General features: G+C 38.7%; 1 protein-coding gene across 1 annotated transcript in view; it reads right to left on the bottom strand.

Moving 5' to 3' along the window:
* Positions 1-16,251, bottom strand: part of naaladl2 (N-acetylated alpha-linked acidic dipeptidase like 2) — a 144,491-nt gene that overhangs the window by 84,848 nt on the left and 43,392 nt on the right. The window contains exons 3-4 of the mRNA XM_030791983.1: positions 14,008-14,127; positions 2,826-2,976 (exon numbers count right to left, since the gene is read on the bottom strand). Of these exons, the coding sequence (XP_030647843.1) occupies positions 2,826-2,976; positions 14,008-14,127 (271 nt within the window). The remainder of the gene's footprint in view (positions 1-2,825; positions 2,977-14,007; positions 14,128-16,251) is intronic.

The following is a 16,251-nucleotide window of genomic DNA, read 5'->3' as shown; positions in this document are numbered from 1 at the left end:
TTGAGAATCTATATGGAAATTTTCTCAAAGAAAATATAAAAAAAAATGTGAGGTAAAAATATATAGAAAAACCACGGTAAAAATATATTGACTTAGTGTAGTATTGGAGACAATGGGAGGAGAATAAAAAAGAAAACGTCTTTCTTAGATGGTCTTGTCACAAACATTTCTGTTTTCCCTTTTCAGTTACAGACTCATTCACAGGGAGCTACAACAGATCTCTCACGTTCAGCGGGAGACGACACGACAACATGTTCCAAAAAGCCTCAGCTTTGATTTAACGTCATCTCTCCCAGCGGGTTGTGTTGATGATACCACACCGAGAAAATAATGTTTTAGATTAATACTCATCAGACAGAGCTGTTGACGCTTTATTCTCTGATAATTAAGGTAAGCATCAATGAAAGCAGGTTTCTCTCACAAACTGACAGAGCTACAGTAGAACACTTTATCCTTATCAGCGTAATTCAGTCACCTTTAGTGGGGTGTACTGGGAAAATACGAGTGGATAGTTTCACAGAATTTGAAAGTGTAATGTATAATAAGTGCCAGGAACAAATGATATATCTCCAGCTGTAGATGATTTTGGAGTGATTAATCATACCCTCATTCAGGTTTGACTGTCATGTTAACCGTCTTCATATCAGAACGGAATGGATTTCTTCCTCTCCCTTCTCATCTTCCTCTCAAAAGTTACGACCACTTTTATCCATCTTCAAAAACACCTACGAATTCTGAGGCAATATCCCGTCTGTCTGAATAATTCACCGGCCTCCTGCAGCTCCTGAGGAAAGTGTTGTCTCTCTCTCTCTCTCTCTCTTTCTCTCTCTGAGCTCATAGAAGAGACAGGAGTGGGCTTTACCAAAGAGATAACTCGGCGTAGAACATCTGCTAGGACATCTGCTTGCAGCCTCCTCAGTGCCCTGACTCTGTAGCCTTGCTCCAGGCCGACGGTATTATTTCAGTAATGACACGTCCCAGTGATCCAGAGCCACGGTACACTGGGGTCAGAAAGGCCAGCACAGAGGTCTGCTATCATGAGCCATGCTCTTAACTACTGTCGACTGACTTTCAGCACCATGGACAGCTACGCGCACAGCAGGAGAGTGTTCAGCCAACACCATCCACTAGTTCCGCACCAGTTATTGCCAAAGACATTAAAATGATTATCATAGAGTTAAGACATATAATTAAGCCATGCATAAAAGGGAATGAGAGTGCTCTCGAATAGAGAGAGTGTGTGTGTGTGTGTGTGTGTGTGTGTTTTAGACTTCACATGTGCTCGGCTCATCCATCCTTTCAACACAAATATCTCAGCTCTATTTTGGTAAATTCAAATGTCTACCTGCGTGAAAGCTGGAGAATGTGACGTGCTGTGTGTGTGTGTGTGTGTGTGTATGTGTGGCTGTAGGGCTTCGCACAGGCATCATTACAGAAGGTAATGATAGAGCTTTCTCTGTCAGGTTGGTGTATGATGACAGAACCCCTGCTGCTTCCCAACCCGAGCACTCCACACGTGAGATGAGAAACATGTATGACACACATAACAGCAGAATATATTCAGACATAAGACAGTCATATCAACAAGGGGGAAAACATATGGAATGGAAATTTCATTATTATTATAGGTAGATATTGGTGAGAATGTATGTGATTAGACAGCAGTATGCTACATTGCATGTCTCAAAATATTTATAAAGTATGTGTGTTATTCTAAAAGATGAATAAGAAATGAAAAACATTTCTTGCTATGTAATTTAAAATGAGTATAAATCTTTTCTAATTATTGTCAGTCTTACAGCTACAGAGCGCTCAACTGTAAAAAAAAAAAAAAAAGTGTTTATCATTGAGTCAGTTTGACTCCTTAACTAAAGGAAATGAATTCTAAACCCCTCTGTCAGGGCAAATTCAATGAAAACAAACAAAGCTGCTCTTGAATCCCTCTCTCTCGCTCTCTCTCTCTCTCTCTCTCTCTCTCTCTCTCTCTTGCTCTCTCTCTCTCCACCTCTCCTGTTCTCTCTCTCTCTCTCTCTCTCCCTCTCTCTCTCCCTTCCATTCCTTACACTCATCTAATCAGCTAGCCCAATGCCTTGGAGGAGTGTGCCTTCATTAGACTTTCAGATTGGGCAGAGAGTGCCTGGGTGAATAAAAGGGAGGAATGTGAAGGGAATAAAGACATGTTGTAATGACGGAGAGGAGAGGCCACCTCACAGGGGAATCAAAGGGTTAAAGTGAGACTAGGCCATTCCGTCGTTCCATATGCCCACTGACATTTCCACTCAAAACCCACATGACTATAAAATCTACTCTGTACTAACACAAACGTACTTCCAATTCACTTGTGTTAATATACAGCATATTACAACACTTAATGGCTTTTGACTTCGACAAATTTGAGGATGTTGATTTTCTCTCTCTCTCTCTCTCCTTTTTTTTTAAATGGAAAACTCAGCTACAAGAAATAAACATCACATATCAAATAAAACATCAAATAAAATATATTGTCTTTTCCAACCTTTATTATGATTGTTCTGCATATTTTCTCAGTTGCAGTTTTTTGTTTTAGATCACAAATTTAAGAATCATGAGCGCTATGGCTGTCTGAGTATCACTGTTGACATTTACTCCTGGGAAAAAAAAAACAAACAAAAAAAAAACTATCAATCTGAGAACCTGTTATTACATCTCACCTTGGACCAGGTCCAGGGCCTGAGATTTACCTCCTGTTATTGTTTTTTTTTTTTTTTTTTTTTTTTTTCTGGGGGGGGGGGGGGGGGGGGGGGGGGGGGGGGGGGGTCTTGTTTTCAGCTGGGGAAGGTACTCACCAACACTGGGGTAGCCTGGGGTGGAGGGGTCACCCCCTGGGTTAAGTGTCACTCCAAAAGCCTTCTGCAGGACTGTCTGGTCACCCAGAGCCTCGCATGGATCCACATAAAGTAACACACCCCCAAAACCCATCTCAGCCAGGAGGGAGAGCTGTGGAGACAGGAATAGCTTGTGAACATCAATAGGATTACACACACACACACACACACACACACGGATACGCATACACATACACACATACACGCACACACACACACACACTCATGTACACACAGGCACACACACACGGATGCAAAAACACAGCGTGACACAGGCAAACATGTACAACACGCGCGCACACACACACACATACACACATACACACACGCACAGGCAGACACACACGGACGCAAAAACACAAACTGACACAGGCAAACATGTGCAACATGTGCACACACACACACACGCACACTCACTTACACACAGGCACACACACACACGGACGCAAAAACACAAACTGACACGGGCAAACGTACACCATGCGCACACACGCACACACACACACACACACACAATCACTTGGGGGCGGAACCGTGGCACTGGTGCATCGATAATGCAGTCTTCCCTTAAGGGTAAAAATGGTGGATAGCGACCCGACGCTCTGATAGGAAACAGATTGGTGTGGGTTAAATCTAAGGTCAATGCTGACACCCACATTCACTGAGGGGGATGAGAAAGTCCCATTAAAACCAAAATATTTATCAGATAAGGGGGCTGTGGCTGGGACCATGCAAGCATGAGGGTTCCCACATATGTATGCATCTGTGACAAGTGTGAGAGTGTTAGGGTGTGTGTGTGGGTGGGGGGAGGGGGGAGAGTATGTGAGTGAGAGTGATTTGGGACAGAGAAAGAGAGAGAGAGAGAGGGAGGGAAAGAGGGAGTGAAAGAAAGAGAGAGAGAGAGAGAGAGAGAGAGAGAGAGAAAGAGCGAAAGCCCCCACTCTGAGAAACATTAGACACAGTGCCATGTGGGTCTCAGCAAAGCTCCACCAGGGAGCAGAGCTCTTCACAGACTGAGCCCAGAGCCTGGAGGTACATTCAGCCCCAGGTAATGCAGGCACAACTAGGCCAAATCTCAGTATCGCTCTGTACTCAAAACAAAATCACACCAAACCACGCAAAGCCTACCTCTAACACAGGCCAGAGGACCTCATTTATAGAGTTTATAAGCTAATATGTATGCAATTAGTTTACATTCATAAGGGGAAATATGAATTCTACTAGGCTTTAGATACAGATATAGATATAGATATAGATATAGATGTAGATATAGATGTAGATATAGATATAGATATAGATATAGATATAGATATAGATATAGCTATAGATATAGATGTAGATATAGCTATAGATATAGATGTAGATATAGATGTAGATATGGATAGTATTTACTGCTTTAAATTCAAGAATCCTGTTTGTGCGCTGTGTTTACAGCAAAGAGATATTTAAATCTGATGCTAGTTTTAAGCTTCACCTTCAAGATGTAAAACTGAAATTAAATTATGTGCCTATTTACTACTTATTCCTGTACTGTGGGCTTATGTCAGGATCATAGCTGACTGACAAACAATAGCATCAAACCAGTTGTATATCTCTCTGTGTGTCTCTCTAACACGTGAACTTCTCAAGGGTAAAGAACGAAGGAGCTGAGGGGTGTTTTCAGCAGCCATCCCCAGCTGACCCATTTTACCTCCATATTTATCCTCTGAGTCACTTTTTAAAGGGCGCAGAGTCGCCTTCAACATCAAATCAGTCATTACTGTACCGCTCTCAAACACTAACTATCTAAGCCCCTAAACTCTGAGTAAGACGTCTTGTACACGCTAGTGTGAGTTAGCGATGAAACTCTGGACATTTTATGTTACGGTCATGGGGTTTAAACGTTAAAATTAGAATGTAAATCAATGTAGGATATGACATGCAAACACGATAAATATATAACACCCATTTTGTATGGCATTACTCAACCAGTGAGTCAGTTGTTGGCCTTTTAGGAGGCAAGGTAACAGGTAGTTTGGAGTATCGGCCTGTACTTCAGAAACATCAGGCTGGGCGGACTGACAGGGGATTGTGCCATTTTGAGGGCTATAAATTTGAGAGCTCCTTAGAACCTGTCATCAATACGAAGAGACAGTGTGACCTTTCTACGGTAAGGACACAGACAATTGGAATGGTTAAAGACTTGGGGAAATCAAAATCTAAATCCTCTCTGATCGCAGATTGCAATCTGCTCCTTGTGGGTATTTTTCTATCTGTGCTTAGTCCCCCATCCAGACAATACTGCCATGGATCACGGCCCCTCTTACTAAATGCCAACAAGCACGAACACCTTGTCCTTTAGCAGTGAATGAGGGAGAGCACAAATAGGCATAAACGACCTGGTAAAGCTCCACAGTATACACACAGTATTCCCATACTGAGAAATGCTGCGTTTGGCAGCTGCTTAATGACCATCTCAGAACCTATTGTTAAACACTGGGGGAAAGCTGTCTGATGCCTCTGCTAAGGTGGAAAACACAAGGCGGTATATTTCCCAAACAACTACTATAACTGTATATTTTACATATAGCTAATTATGCGGAAACTCAGAATACATAGACCTAATGATTCATAGTGCTTCTTCTCACAGTGTGTTAAAGTTTTGCTATTTCCCAGGAAAACACTCAGTAAGAATAGTGTCTAATGACTGCTGGTACAGAAGGCAGAGGAATGTTAATACACTACAAATTAATTATGTAGAAACATGCCAGTGATTACTTAAAAATCAGCTACCTTGCAGTTATCTCTTGTTTGGGATGTAATTACTCATAATTTACTTGTGTACTTTCAGATGATTTAAACAGTACCTTTGCCCCAAATGAGATTTGCTTTCACAGTAATTGTTCAAACATATGCATTTTTAAGTCCCTATTAGACAGAGAGAGCTAAAGATGTTCTATTTGTGAAGACGACATCACAGGTTTTATTGTATATATTTTTTAATTACTTATTTCTATTCTTGGAAATGGATTACTGGATTTTTTTTTTAATGTAAAGGAAAGTGGCACTTAAGTGTTTGTAGCACATACTTACGGAACTGCACCGACGTCACAAACAGGTTGCGTTTCTGCTTGTTTTCTATCTTTAAACCGAAACAGAGTAATGGATAATTTTAAAGGACATTATGATCTGGCTGTAATGACTGAAAAAGGGTCACAAACATAAAGACTCTTATAATGTGGAGAGAGGGGGGTGAATCGAAGGGATCTGATTGGCTAACAAGGCTGTTTTTGATTCATGTCCTTCCTCCTGTGAAAATCTAACTTGTAACGAAAATCTAACTTGTAACTATGTATTTGGAAAGCAGCTAGTCCCTCTAAATGGCACTGTCATTGGCAGTAAAGCACTCATCGGTGGAAAATTCCAGACAGGCTAGCATAACTGAAGGAGCCAATACCTTAATACGGCAATCTGTTGCACTTTACTGCTTATTTGCCCTCTCTGAGAATTACTTTAACCATCCTGGTCAATTAATATGGGTGCCCATTCTGCTCCCACTATCAGCTTGCCATTTAGCCAGTCATTTCCAGGTAGACTTTGAAATGGCCTGCACTTTCATGGCAGACATTTGTGGCTCCATCATTTAAAATTCACTGCCTTCAGTACAGCAAGCTTGCTTTCAGCCCTGTGATTCAATATGGAAATATTCTCAGATATCAAAGTGGCTTTTAGAATAGCTCCATGGTTAAAAAAATGAAGCTCTTTTTCCCTTTTTTTCTGTCTTTATTCATTGTTACGTCACTTGCACTTATTTCTTTGGTGAATGGTAGACACAAGCCTATGCTAACACCAAAAGGTCAAAGAACAAACACGTGATTGATCTCTAGGACTCTGAGACTTTAAAAGCATGAGGTATAATATTACCGCCTGAAGTAAGGTTATGCACATGCATTTGAAAAGAAAAAAAAAAAAAAAAAGTCCATGAGCCCTACTCCAACACTACTGTCAATGTCACCTTCACTTCTTAATGATAATCACTGGAAATTGCTGTCACTCCCCATTTATACAATTATCACACACAGCAGAAAAACTGATCACATGACCAGTTATCCACATTCAAGTGTATGATTCACATGTTTGTACACATATATACACAAAAAACATAATCAAAACATAAACAATATTTCATAATGACATATTACCCATTCATATTCTATTTTACCATACTACCAAGCATTTTGTGTTAGCTGGACTGTGTTCTGAAGGAAGAACAAAACATCAGTCAAATAAACTATTATCCATGCTTGCAAGTAATGATGCGGCCCAACTCTGGGTTTTAAGTATAATGAATCCTGGATCACTTCTAATTTTGTTTTGTTTTGTTTTGTTTTTACTAATAAATGATGGAGATTCACAGATCTGGTTCCATCAGGAGGTGCCTGAGTTGTGCACATACTTAAGAACCATCATTTTGTTAGTTGATTGTCTGAGGAGGACCAGTCCAAAAACTTGATCCTCAAGGACTACGAGTAAGCACTCACTTCAGAGAAAAATCAATAATCCTTCCCAAACAAATGATGCCTAAGAGTGCTGCAGGCGTTTCTGGAATTCAAACAAGCTAAACGATCCAAAGGTCAATATTACCTTTGTCATTCAGTCACAATGGTAGGGTTCTCACTGATAAAGCATCTAACATATGTGCAGTGGCCAAACTGTAGTCTTAAAATCAAAACAGAGTGTTTATTAACAGTTTTGTTGAAATACCAACACCCAATTGGTCTACAACTTTGGAAATTCCATTTATGTAGTGAGTCAGCAGTGAAAAGTTAGGAAACTAAAAAATAACAGCCATTCATGTCTTTTTCTAAAAGTTGAAACTAATAACAGGACCAGTCTGTCAAAATAGCCCAGGAACCATACAGCAAATGACAGGACATATATCTTTACTAAACCATGTCACAAAGCCAAACGACAAATAACTTAGCCAATGGGGGGAAGGGGCCACTAAAAGTAAATAAAAAGCCATTTTAAAGAGAGAGAGACTTAAAATTATTGTAAGAATTTTCTTTCTTTCTTTCTTTCTTTCTTTCTTTCTTTCTTTCTTTCTTTCTTTCTTTCAAGGGCATAGGTTTGGTCACAACATTGGTAGGGACACAAGACCCCCCCCCCCCCCCTTATCCCTATACATTGCAAATTGTCTAATGCAAATCCAATGAAAGGGTAGGTGCATGACCACTGGGGGAAAAAAAGGACTGTTTAATGCTGACAGCTGAAGCATATCACCAAATTAGCCTAATTGCCAAACACACACACACACACACACACACACACACACTAATGTTTAGGGTTGCCACTCTGTCCCATATAATATGGGATCATCCAGTATTGAAAAATAAAATACACTGTTTCTTATTGAACCAATACATTTCACAATTTTGACATGTCCCTACCATGTCTACAAAATTCTAAGCCCTTGTTTATGTTCTTTCTTTCTTAAAAAAACATATAAGATAAAGTAAAAGAACATCACAGTTGAACACTCCTTTAGAACCCTGATAAGGCAAAACTTGTGAATAGAAAAATTGTGAAAATGTTAGTCAACCTACAGAGCCAATCTCATTGAGTGTAAATATATATTTCTCTGCAGCCAATATAGGGTCATTCCATACCAGCTCATCTAGGCCCTCCAGTTTATGTCATGGATTTTTTTTAAAAGAATTAATGTGAAAACGTCTATTAAATTCATTCAATGAGCACTCAGTTTTTATGCAGCTATATTAATGCTTCATAGAATCAAAATTTGGTTGCAAGAAAGTGAAAACTAGTGGAGATATTAATTTTTGAAATTTAAGGATTCTTCGTTGGGGTAATTTATTTTTATTAATTTGATTAGTGACATTCAGCAACAACTATTTACATGAATACATGTTGCAAATTATCCTTAGAGTTTCTTGCATGCTCAGTACAAATTTCAACCAAATCCAGTGAAATAAGCAATTGGTGAGGCTTACAAAGAATCGCAAAAATGATGAAATTTGGATCCAAGGACCAAACTTCAAAAATTCACAACTAAAAAAGTATTTGGAGTAGAGCTATAGGATTTTGCGAGGTCCCATGAATTTAACAGAAGTTTTCACATGATTTTTTTTTAAGAAATTCCATGACATGAACTGGAGGGCCTAAGTGAGTTGGTATGGAATGACTCTGTAGTACTGGAACAGGGCCACTAGTCTTGGCCCATTTCTAGTTAGTTTCACTCAGAATTGTTTTTTTCTAAGGCATGTGTCACTCAAGTTGTGATCACTGAAGAGTCTGTTCAGACAAGAGACTGCGGCTACCTTTATAAATTCCAGTAGGCTGGAGACATTCTAAACCACTTAACACGAAAAACGTTTAGCAGGGCTTAATGTACCAGCAAAAAAACCTAGGAAAACCAAATTTCTCTCACAAAATTTCCCCTGTCATACACACTATCCGAAAGCATGAAACCACTCTCCTAAGAGTAAATAAAAAAAAATATAGATGCAAGCAGCAATGATGGAGCCAAGCAGCACGTGGGCACCAGGTAAACAAGTAATCAGAATGACCCTAGAACAAGACACTAGTCCATCACAGGGTCAACAGAAACACTGACACCCACTCTTATAGCTTTTGCAGATGCCAAGAATTACACATAGCACTCCTATGGCCTGCCATAAAAAAACAGGGAAGAAAGGATAATACCAAGATAGCCATAAAACAAAATGGACAACACAGAGGGTTCATAATTTCCTAACTAGGGTCCTTTACCATGATAAATCACAATAATTTTGGATAAAATATCTGCTTTTTTCTGAAGTAATGGGTATTTTACTACATTTTTTACTTTTTTTTGGTATAGCGCCCCTATGTAGTTAAATTTCATGAAACCTGGTGGGTACTTAGTAATTCCCCTGGCAATGAAGCGTAACAAGTTTGGCATCAATCCAACCAAGCATTGCTGACACATGGCTACTTCCTGTTTTTGAGTCTTTGCCATTGAAATTCATTAGATGATAGCAGCTATATCTTTTATCCTAGCCATAAACTTTTGAAAACTTTTGGTCAGCCCCTGTCTAGATGATACGTACCAAATTTGGTGGTGACAGAATCAGCAGTCTACGACCAGTTCGTAAAAGTAGGTTTTTTGGAATATTCAATACCTAGGGTTCATACCCAGGGTTCATAATGTCCCAGTTAGGGTTCTTTACTGTGCTGATGCACAAGAAGTTTTGTTGAAATATCTGATTTTGTCCTGGAGTTATGGGTATCTTAATACATTTTTTGTTGTTTGTCAGGTATAGTGCCACCATGCAGCCAAATATAATGAAACTTGGTGGGGACTCAGTATTGCCCCTCTAAATGATGTGTACCAAGTTTTGCATCAATCCATCCAAGCATTGCTGAGATATGGCTTATTTCCTGTTTGGAGCCTTCGCCATCAAAATTCATTGGACAACAGCAGCCATATCATTCACCCTAGCAAAATTCTTTGTACAACTTTTGGTCAGACCTCAATGTAGATGATATGTACCAAGTTTGGTTGTGATAGGATCAATGGTCTAGGACAAGTTTGCAAAGTAGGTTTTTCAAAAAATTCAAAATGGTAGAAAATCTAATTCAGTTGAAATTGACATCAGCAGATGCATTTGACTTGTAATGACCCAAGGATTCAGAGAAAAAAAGATCACAACTCTAGGACAAAGGGTTCAAAAGTTATAGTCAAAAATGGACCTTAAAATTTGGCCTGTTGGTGGCGCTACAGGAATGCATGGATCGACCCCAAATTTGGGTCCTGGATACCTTAGACTGTCCTCTATCAATGTGCCAAATTTCACAACTTATTACCATACGGTTCTAGGAGATGCAATAGAGTCGCATGTGACGAAGTACAATAATGATAGTGGACCTTGCTAACAATTACAATAGGTGCCTTCAGCGTCGTTGTTTTGCCCTAAAAATTTTGCTGAGTGTTTTCCTCTCCTTGGAGACCCATTATAAGGTAACAGTGTAATATGGTTTAATGCACCAAAACAATGACTAAATTTCTCTTACACCTTGGTGTTTATAAACATTTTCTACTGCCAAAAAGATGAACCTGTCATCTAAAGATAAAGCAGGACATTTTATGTTAAGCTTTTTTCCCCACTGAAATGTGCAAATGGCATATATTGATTAAGTAACGTGACATTTCTTTTACACTTTAATAGTAGTAAACACTATGTACAACTAAAAGATGTATTTAAATTACAATTTCATTCTTTTGGCAGTAGTTAGTGTTCATGAAAAGTGAAGTGCGTGAGAAGTTGTTTTCCAAGATTGTTGTTTTAGTACATTAAGTAAAATATATATAAAAGCGATTTACACATATCAGAGTATGAAAAATTCAGTCAGGTCTCAAGTCATGGATAGGTGAGCCCAAGTTAATCTAAAAGTAATAAAGTCTTGAATTCAACTCCAAGAGCCAAGTGTTACATTATGAAACCAAATAATGGTGTGTGTGTATATATATATATATATATATATATATATATATATATATAGCTACAAAACCAAATAACAAGAAAACCACCTTTAGAAGAGGGCCTATAGAAGAAAGCCAGAGGGTCACCGGTTCAGTCCCTGGGGCCGACCGGAAAAATGTGGGTGGGGGGAGAGGGGGACAAGCGCTTTCCCCTCCCTCAACATCCACGGCTAAAGGGCCCTTGGGCAAGGCACTTAACCCCCAGCTGCACTCTGCACACTGGGCGGCGTACTGCCCACTGCTCCTGCTCCTGCTCTTTGTGTGTGCTCACTACCAGTGTGTATAGGATGGGTTAAATGCAGAGAATAAATTCACTACTCACTGCTCACCATATGTGTGTGTGATCACAGAGATTCTAAAATTTCTAAAAAAAAAAAAAAAAAAAAAGAGATGGAGAAATAAAGACACACGATAGTGTTCTTCAGCAGCAATAACAATGATCTGCCTTTCCACTGATAAAGCAAAGGAAAATGGATGGACCTGAATGACTTAACCTACCTATCTGCAAAGTACGTGTGGACTTGTAGGAATGTAAGAGACCATAACCGAATGAGTCTGAGATTTTCTAAATAAAGAGAAACAGAGTCTGTCTGTGTGTTGTGTTAGATAGAGCTGTGCTTACTGAAAGATCTGATCGAAAATTAATAGCTGTGTCCTAGATAAGGATGCAGGGAAAAGAGGTTTTTATGATGATGAGGTAAGATAATATAAAAATAAATACTCCTGATGTCTGTTATAATGAACACTTAAAAATTAAAGAACAGATTGACTCCTCTGGTGGTTGCAGGAATTGTTCAATGACTGCCAAAGGAGGCACATGATGGCGTTCTTTTTAAAATGCTCATTTAGACCACTCCTCAGTGTAATCTACAGATACTACAATCATTTCATATGGGCATCTGGCTCAGAGTTGGACTTCAATACAGTGACCTTACAAAGCAAATTGGAACAAAGATTACCAATTTTGTCCCTGTTACAGTGTCTGGTCTGCTGGAGAAATAGTTGCTATGCCTTAATCAGAATCAGGTTCGATTTTTTCTTTCTTTTTTTCTCAGAGCAGTAAACTGAAATTAGCAACCAAAATTTAGGAATTTCTAAAACTCGCCCTTTTTGCGCTGTCAATCATCTATGTGTATCTTAACTATGATAAAATAACTAAAGCATTTAATCAGCTGAATGCTGATATTGAGAATTCAAAGCTACATTCCCAGCACTCAGGAATATGAATTATGCTACCTGTCACCTTCACAGAAAATGATTCATTAAAAAGCATCACACTCATCAATCTACTGTACATAATGTCTTCCCTCAGACATAATAAACCTTTCTAACCAACAAAAATGAAAATCAATCAACCAGCTCAGCACCAAATAACTGTTGTCACAGAATGATCTTTTTTTTTTTTTAAATGGATTCATACCAATTAAAAAATAAATGTTTGTCACTATTGTAGTGTGATAAATGAGGGAACTAATGCTATACGAAGAAATAACATATTTGATTCCTTATGCATCACACTGTAACAGTTTCTTGCTCAGATAATTTGCAGATTAATTCTAAGTAAACATGATTTTGTCATTTTTAAAGCGCTCTACCATCATTTAAATACTATTGCATAATTACAGACAGTAGGCAATTTCAGGGGGTATGCCATCCCCTTTGTTAGCAAAATGACCAAAATGCATCCCCCTTGTTAACCTGCCATGCCCCCTTTCCATCCCCTAGTAGCAGAGAGAGTGCAGGGGCAGAGGGGTTGGTTAGTTGAATATGTTAGTCTAGTCTGCCTGACAATTGTCTTTTTATATATGTATATTAAAGTAATGAGTCATTACTTTAATACACAGCTATAAAAAGACAATTGTAGTGGGGATATAAGGAAGATAACTGGATAAAATGTAATTGTCGAATTAGAAATGTCAGAGTTATGGTTAAGGCATCCTGCAACAATGTCCTTTGGAAGGTGTACATGGGTGTGTTTTGGTTGGTGGTGTGGGGGGGGGGGGGGTGCTCCGATTGGGCCATTCCCCCTGTTAAAAAAATAACACATCATCTACTAATTGCAGATACCTCTGAGCACTACACTGCGTTGAATTTATACACAGATCACTACTTTCAGTGTTGTAGTGACTGAATGATGACACTTCATTTTCAGTTACAGCAATATCCTTCTCAGACATCAAAATAATGTTATGATATCAAGACATAACAGCTGTTACAAAAATGCCAATGCAGGTAATACAGTAGGTGAACTCAAATGGTGCTATTAAAGCATTCTGAATGACTTGTACCATTCTAATTATGTAAGACTTGTAAATAAGAATTCAAATGATAATTCTAAATTCTAGATGTTAGCCAGGATAACTAACTGCTTGGATTTTTATGCTATTTTCATATAGACTATAACAATTATACTAAAAAAATCATCTGGCTGTAGACTTCTACACTTAGTGCTCACAGTATTTACAACAAAGCACTGCCTAAGCATGAGGAAGTAGATTTTAACAGAGTGGGGAAAACCCAGAAACATATGTATGCAGCAATATAGTTATACATTTTTGAATGCACAGCCTGGAGAAATAAACCCTGTAGGTTTTGAGATAAATGTGATTTTCTTGTACTTACCTTGTAGAGTAAAGGTGCCTGTCCAATTTTCAGTAACGCTATTTTGCTGGTGACATTCATCGTGGCTCGGATTTGTTTGAAGTCCTCAGTACTTCCATATTGTACGTCCACCACCTCTGCCTTGACAAAGACATAAAGAGGCAAGTGTTTATGACACAGTGAAATACAAACAGTTTCCCATTTAAGGGTAACATAAAGCTAAATGATTTCTCTTGGCTTCGTAAATACAATATAAAAACACAAGAACATCTGTGTGTCAAGATTGAAATGAGTCAAACAATGCTAAAAAAAAAGAAAAGAAAATTAGGAATAAAAAGAATCGCCAAAGCTGTGGTGTGAAACACGTTCCTGAATGCTGAACGTCTGTGATGTGGTGGGGTATTTGAGCAACTGATCAGAAATGAGTTGTGCAACTGAGGAAACATATTTAACTAAAGACTCAGGAATAACTGTTTATATATATATATATAAATATGCAGAAAAATAGTGACGTACTCGCATAGAAAATTAATCATTTGGACGTTCTGTAACCCTTAATGTAAAGCAAAACTTTGTTTATGGAAACAGTCATAAGCTTAACAGAACATGAGGAGTGATTACTGAACACATTCACAAGCCCACAGTGTTCTAAATGTGTTAAATGACATTTTAGGTCATTAGCATGGTTTTATTCAGGTTGGCAGACCACCAAATATTAGAATCTCTTCAAGCTAGCAGGACAATGTCAGGCCCTCTGTGGGTTAGTGTAGTAGCCTGCTGTGCTTCTACAGACTCACCCTTTAAGGGCACAACTAAAGTTGATGTGAAAGTTGAAGAAAAGCCACCGAGTTGGGTTGAAGGGGATGTTCTATTTAAAGGCTGCGAAAATATAAAGTGGGATTGAAAAGTAGCATTACCTGGACTCAATTCATTTTTCATACGACTTGAGGGCAAATGTAATGTGATGCCAGAGAGATAGAGGACATCTCCTTTGCATCAGGAGACCAAGAGGAGCGAGAGATTTATCATCACTGTCAGCATACGCATCATAAAAGTATTCTCTTTTAACTTCACAGAAAAGACGCAAAATGGGAAAATGATGAGAATTTAACCGCTAGACTTTCTTTGGTGCAATGAAATTAACAACTTCTTCCATAACGTGCGGCTTACTGCTCCTCAAAATGAATTCTCTCCCCACCATCACCGGTCATCCTGCATGCAAAATCCTCTTGTGTACTGAAAGAGGACGGTAACAACTTGACTCAAGAGCACAAACAAATATTGATCTATTAATTAAACAAAATATAATTATAATTATGGAGGGCAGTAAATACTAAACTAGGAGCTATAATTAGGAAATAGATAGAGAGGGTGGTGACATGTATGATATTTCAGAAACTCAGTAACTTCTATCTTCAAAAAAAAATTCAATTTGTGTGGACTGAAACTGAAATACAACCATATATCGAATCAGGCCAGCTGCTGTGTATATAGGATAAGAAAAGTTCCGCTAGGGAATCAACTGTCCAACTGCACTTTTTTTTTTTTTTTCCCCAGAGCTGTCCAACAACTCCATATATTCATTCACAGAGCCCAAGAGTATAACAAACCACTTTAACTTCATACCAGTCTGATTGAACCTACATAAATATTACTGAACACGTGTTGGCAGTTACAATAGATATGCACAGTCTATGTTCTGTCCTGCTTATAACTCATGTATAATGTAACAGGAAACCAACTCATTTCCTATCCAGCCCACCAACAGTACATATAACCCATTACAAAATTACACAGGAATTTCAAATGTGCTATATACAACCCAAACTAGTCTAAATATGACGAAAATATAAAAAGCAGCATCATACAATAAGTGCATAAGAAACTTAAAAATACTGAAAATGATTAGGCAGGCTTGAAAAAATGACAGATGGAACACCGTTTAAGTATCTCTTGACATTCATTCTAGTCATAAGGAGAGAGAAGCAGTCCCTTCATCATGCCTGAAGAGTAGATGGATGCTGCTTGTGCCACCTGTTCCAAAAGGTACTGAGTAGGTTCTGCACCTGCCTCCACATCTCCACAATGCCTGAAGAAGTCCTTGCAGCAAAACCTACCTGGGAGACTGGGACAAGATCCAAACTTCTGTGTCAGTAGTGTTGCAGGAGTGAGTATCTGCAAGTCTTCAGGATCTGCTGAGACTGGTAACAAGGGCCTAGAGCTTGTAGTTTGTTTGTAGTTTTTAGAGAATGTCATCAATATTGT

Source organism: Chanos chanos, chromosome 14, assembly GCF_902362185.1.
Source record: "Chanos chanos chromosome 14, fChaCha1.1, whole genome shotgun sequence".
NCBI lineage: Eukaryota > Metazoa > Chordata > Actinopteri > Gonorynchiformes > Chanidae > Chanos > Chanos chanos.
Note: the sequence above shows the minus strand (reverse complement) of the source record. Positions and strands in the feature narration are given on the sequence as shown.